Genomic DNA, 6,000 nt, shown 5'->3' on the forward strand with positions numbered 1-6,000 from the left:
TGCGTGCAGCACATTCATGCATTATACTGCTATGTGATGCACTGAGTGTAGCTTTACTAAAAAGATAGGTCTTTAATCTAGTTTTGAACTGAGAGTGTGTCTGAGCCTCGGACATTATCAGGCAGGCTATTCCAGAGTTTAGGAGCCATTATTGGAAGGCTCGACCTCTTTTACTCGACTTTGCTGTTCTAGGTGCTATCAGAAGCTCTGTGTTTTGAGATCTTAAAGAGCGGGTCGGATTGTAGCGGGACAGAAGGTTGTTAGATAAACAGAAGCTAGATTATTTAAAGCTTTATAGGTAAGAGGCAATATTTTATAATCAATATAAAATTTAACAGGCAGCCAGTGAAAGGAGGAAAAATGTGATATAAAAGGTGATATAATCATATTTTCTAGACCTGGTAAGAACTCTGGCAGCTGCATTTTGTACTTGCTGAAGTTTGATAATGGAAGATGCTGGGCAGCCAGTGAACAGAGCATTACAGTAATCCAGCCTAGAAGTCATAAAAGCATGGACTAGCTTTTCTGCATCTGAGATGGAGAGCATACTTCGTAGCTTTCTCGGATGAAAGAAGGCAGTTTTTGTGACATGAGATTTATGATTTTCTAAAATTAAATTGCTGTCTAATATAACACCCAGATCTTTTACAGTAGAGCTAACGCTAACTTTGTATCCCTCTAATTGAGTAAGATCTGCTGTGCACAGGATTTAGGTCTAATAAGTAATAATTCTGTTTTGTCTAAGTTTAAGAGAAGGAAATTTTTGGTCATCCAGTCTTTAACATCTTTAATAAACTCAGTTAGCTTTGACAGTTTAGACGTCTTATCAGGTTTAGTTGAAATATATAATTGAGTATCATCTGCATAGCAGTGAAAGCTGATCCCATGTCTTCTAATGTCTCTCAGAGGTAGCATGTATATTGTAAACAGCAAAGGGCCTAAAACTGATCTTTGATGCACCCCATACTTTACTGGCCTGACTTGTGAAGGCTGTCCAATAATATTCACAAACTGGTAATGGTCAGCTAAGTATGACTTAAACCATTGTAGAGCCTGTCCCACCAGTAGACACCAGTAGAATTTAAGCAATCTATGAGGATATTGTGGTCGATGGTGTCTAATGCAGCACTAAGATCAAGTAAAACTAATAACGAGATGCACCCTTGGTCAGCAGCTAAGAGTAAATCGTTGGTTATTTTCACAAAAGCAACATATATAATATAATATAATATAAAATAATATAACATAACATAACATAATATAATTTAATTTAATTTAATTTAATTTAATTTAATTTAATATAATACAACACTTTCCCAGAGATGGGTTGCAGCTGGAAGGGCATCCTCTGCGTAAAAACTTGCTGGATAAGTTGGCGACCCCGGATTAATAAAGGGACTAAGCCGACAAGAAAATGAATGAATTATATAATATAATATAATAATAAGTGGCAGCACATTTCAGTTCATAAAACATAATAAACAATTGTTACTAAATATTTTAAAATCATAAGTATTACAACCTCAGCTCAAAACGTTTTTTATTGGTTCCTAAATCATTGTTAACTTAATTATTCATGCAGTTTTGTAACATCGACAATCCTACTGTTGCAACCTAAACTAGTCATGTGGACAACAAAAAGCATCTAATTTCCTTGCTGACCTTTGTTTTTCTCTCTCTCAGCATGTCATTCGGGCATTAGCCCTGCGGGTGCTGAAGGAAATCCTCAACAGGCAGCCGTGGCGCTTTAAAAACTATGCAGAGCTCACCATTATGAAGGCTCTGGAGGCACATAAAGACCCACACAAAGAGGTCAGATATTAAAGATGATCGTGTTCTACTGACAACTGAAGCACACATCTGAACTCACATGCAAAATGTTGTTTTCTCTCTCTGTCAGGTGGTGCGGGCTGCAGAAGAGGCAGCATCCATGTTGGCCACCTCGATAAGTCCCGATCAGTGTATAAAAGTGTTGTGTCCCATCATCCAGTCAGCGGACTATCCCATCAACCTCGCTGCCATTAAGATGCTCACCAAAGTCATCGACCGTCTGCCCAAAGAGGGTCTCATTCAGATGCTCCCAGAGATCGTCCCCGGCCTCATTCAGGTCAGTAACGTTTACATTTATAGCATTTAATATACACACTTTAATAGTTTATTAGTGAGAGAGTGTGCACGACGTGTCTGAAGAGCGAGGAGCTGTGTATATGAGTTTCCATTGTACTAGCAACATGCTAATAAATGTTGAAACATGTTAGCAAAATGCTAAATTATGTTATAAACCTGCTAAATCATGGTAGCAATGTGTCAATTAATTTTACAAACATTAGCATCATGTTAACTATATGCTACATTAGTTAACAACATGCTAAATGATGCTAGCTGAAAAGCAATTCATCTTTTCAAACCAATATTCGAGTTTGTCAATAATCTTGGCTAATCTTGGGGATCTCTGTATGGTTATAAGCTCTGTTTAAGATGCTCCCTAAATGTTTTGATCATCATTCTCTCTTTCTTTCTCCTTTGCAGGGTTATGATAACTCTGAGAGCAGTGTACGAAAGGCCTGTGTATTTTGCCTTGTGGCCATCTATGCCGTCATTGGAGAGGATCTGAAACCTCACCTCAGCCAGCTGTCTGGCAGCAAGGTGAGCCGTTTACTTTTTATTCGAGAGTTACACACCAGACGAGAAGCCTTTAAAATTTAACCTTTTTTTTTTGTGGCCCCGTGTAAATTTTTCTTCTTCAATCTGATCACAAGTGAGAGATGTTGAAGAGTTAGTTCACTTAATTTGTTTAATTGTCTCATTATTTACTTGTTCTCAAAGCATCATATGGTGTACATGAGTTTCTTCTTCAAGTTGAATCCAATCAGAGTGATTTTAAAAATGATCTTGGGCTTTTCCAGCACTACCATGCCAGTGGTTGGCTGATTTTTATCAGCAGTTCAAAAAAAAACCCCAGTAAAGCTCATCCGTTGATAATAAAACATGTCTCATGCAGCTTAGGGTGATTTACAGCTGTTTTTGGAGAAGATTTACTACTGATCACAGAACTGTGTACTTTGATAAGATGTGCATGATTATCCTAGCTCAGACACTGAATAATTAAAACTTAGAAAAGCTTTTAGGAAAAGCTTAGAGCTCCATCTACTGTTAAAATCTAGCCTGAAGCGCCATGGCTGTTAAAACTAGCCTAGAGCGCTGTGCACTGGTACAAACTAGCTTAAAGCCCCATCCGCTGTTAAGTACTAGCCTAGAGCTCCGTTCACTGTTTAAAAACTAGCCTAGAGGTCCGTCCACTGTTAAAAACTAGCATTGAGCTCCGTTCACTGTTTAAAAACTAGCATAGAGTGCCATCCGCTGTTAAAAACTAGCATTGAGCTCCGTTCACTGTTTAAAAACTAGCATAGAGTGCCATCCGCTGTTAAAAACTAGCCTAGAGCTCAGTTCACTGTTTAAAAACTAGCCTAGAGTGCCATCTGCTATTAAAAAACTAGCCTAGAGCTCCGTCCACTGTTTAAAAACTAGCCTAGAGCTCCATCTGCTATTTCAAAATTAGACTAGAGTGCCGTCCACTGTTTAAAAACCAGCCTAGAGCGCCGTCTACTGTTAAAATCTAGCCTAGAGCACCATGGATGTTAAAAACTAGCCTAGAGCACTGTTAAAAAACAAGCTTAAAGCCCCATCCGCTGTTAAAAATTAGCCTAGAGCGCCGTCCACTGTTTAAACACTAGCCTAGAGCGCCATCTGCTGTTTGAAAACGAGCCTAGAATGCAGTCCGCTATTTGAAAACCAGCCTAGAACACCATCTACTTTTAAAAACTAGAATAGAGCGCCATCCGCTGTTTGAAAACTAGCCTAGAATGCAGTCCGCTATTTAAAAACTAGCCTAGAGCGCTGTCTACTGTTAAAATCTAGCCTAGAGTGTCATCTGCTGTTTGAAACTAGCTTAGATTGCTGTTTCCTATTTAAAAACTAGCCTAGAACACCGTCTACTGTTTAAATATAGCATCATGTGATATCTACTGTTAAAAACTAGCCTAGAGCCCCATCTACTGTTTAAAACTAGCCTAGAGCACCATCTATTGTTAAAAACTAGCCTAGAGCACCATCTACTGTTAAAAACTAGCCTAGAGCGCCGTCTACTGTTAAAAACTAGCCTAGAGCCCCATCTACTGTTAAAAACTAGCCTAGAGCGCCGTCTACTGTTAAAAACTAGCCTAGAGCCCCATCTACTGTTTAAAACTAGCCTAGAGCACCATCTACTGTTAAAAACTAGCCTAGAGCACCATCTACTGTTAAAAACTAGCCTAGAGCGCCGTCTACTGTTAAAAACTAGCCTAGAGCCCCATCTACTGTTTAAAACTAGCCTAGAGCACCATCTATTGTTTAAAACTAGCCTAGAGCACCATCTATTGTTAAAAACTAGCCTAGAGCGCCGTCTACTGTTAAAAACTAGCCTAGAGCCCCATCTACTGTTTAAAACTAGCCTAGAGCACCATCTACTGTTAAAAACTTGCCTAGAGCGCCGTCTACTGATAAAATCTAGCTTAGAGTGTCATCTGCTGTTTGAAACTAGCCTAAAAGGCCGTCTCCTGTTTAAAAACTAGCCTAGAACGCCGTCTACTGTTTAAATCTAGCCTAGAGCGCCGTCTATTGTTAAAAACTAAGCTCAGAATCGATCACAGAGAGAAAAGCGATGCATTTTGAAAATCTTAATCTATGCCGAATTGATTTCTCAAACTATTTTTTATCTCTGCTCCAGTGTGCGACCACCTTTTACTCTAACCTTTAATTGTAAATTTAACATGTTTGTCCTCTGTGTCTCTCTCTCACTATTTCTCTCTCTCCTCTCCAGCTGAAACTGTTGAATCTGTACATAAAGCGAGCTCAGAGCGGCTCCAGCGGCAGTGACCAGTCTTCAGATGTGGGAGGGCAGGGCCTGTAACCGCACCGTCCTCAACTACAGCACCCCGGCCGGCTTTTTAACTCAAATGCAAACACCAACACACACACACCTGCGCTTGCCCACAGAAACACACACCGCCGCATGCAGCCTCCTGCGACTCTGAGACTCTGCTTCACGGTGAGAAGACCGCTAAATCCTGCGGAGAGAGTCCTGGTGTGTTTCTGTGCAGCGCGGAGATCATTTCTTTTTATCGAACTATGATTTTTAAGATGAAGTACGAAACTTCCTGGTGCGAGTGACGTGTCGTTAACGTTCCTAATCGATTATTAACGGTCATATCAGTTCATAACAGTGAGCGGTTGGTCCAGCTTGCTTTATTATAAGGCATACTTTGCTTGGCTATATGCATGTCACGAAAATAAAACCAAACCTTTTTATCTGGTCGCGTACCTGGACGCATTGGTCGCCCCCAAGAGGCCACATGTGAAACCACACACCCCACATAGGCAACATGTATCTATGTATACCATAACAACGAGGAATATTTGAGAAGGTCTTGTGACGTCCTGAAGGCGTGTGGATTCTTTTGAGTAGCATAGTGTCATTCTTCTCTGATGGGGAATTTGTAGAAATGTATTTACGCATCTAAATGCCGCAATTGTCGTGTCACTTCCTTCCTGTAGGTGTCGCTCTTTCTCCCCCCGTGAGGAAGCTCTGTTTCTTCCCGTTGCATTTCTAGAACTGTGCTAACGATGAAATTAAAATAAAGAAAATGTACAGTAATGAAACGACTGTCTCTTCACGATTTCTGACGTGATTTATTTCATTATTTTGTGTTTTTACTAGTGGTGGGGGGCCATAATCGGCGTTAACGTGCTGTGTTAACGCGAGGCTCTTATCGGGTGATTAAAACAAAATATCCATCTATTCTCAAAGTTTGGGTGTGAGCTGGGTCTGTTCTATGCAAGCTCTGATGACTTTCACCTTGATATTTTAGCACGGATGTATATCTGGCCGAATTACACTGTGGGCTCTATTTTGACGGTCCATGTACAGAGCGCAAAACGCAGGGCGCAAACGATTTCAGGGCA

The 6,000-nt window shown here is 40.3% G+C and overlaps 1 protein-coding gene across 52 annotated transcripts in view; it reads left to right on the forward strand.

Moving 5' to 3' along the window:
- clasp2 (cytoplasmic linker associated protein 2) overlaps positions 1-5,700 on the forward strand; it is a 109,376-nt gene extending 103,676 nt beyond the window's left edge. For 50 of the 52 annotated variants that reach the window (XM_073930670.1, XM_073930671.1, XM_073930673.1 and 47 more), the window contains 4 exons: positions 1,684-1,812; positions 1,901-2,107; positions 2,530-2,646; positions 4,859-5,697. In XM_073930670.1, the coding sequence (XP_073786771.1) occupies positions 1,684-1,812; positions 1,901-2,107; positions 2,530-2,646; positions 4,859-4,948 (543 nt within the window). In that variant the 3' untranslated portion in view covers positions 4,949-5,697. Of the gene's footprint in view, positions 1-1,683; positions 1,813-1,900; positions 2,108-2,529; positions 2,647-4,858 lie in introns of all 52 variants that reach the window. The other 2 variants (NM_001328259.1, NM_207072.2) reach the window with 1 other exon arrangement.
- Positions 5,701-6,000: the final 300 nt, after the last annotated feature.

Source organism: Danio rerio, chromosome 19, assembly GCF_049306965.1.
Source record: "Danio rerio strain Tuebingen ecotype United States chromosome 19, GRCz12tu, whole genome shotgun sequence".
Lineage (NCBI taxonomy): Eukaryota > Metazoa > Chordata > Actinopteri > Cypriniformes > Danionidae > Danio > Danio rerio.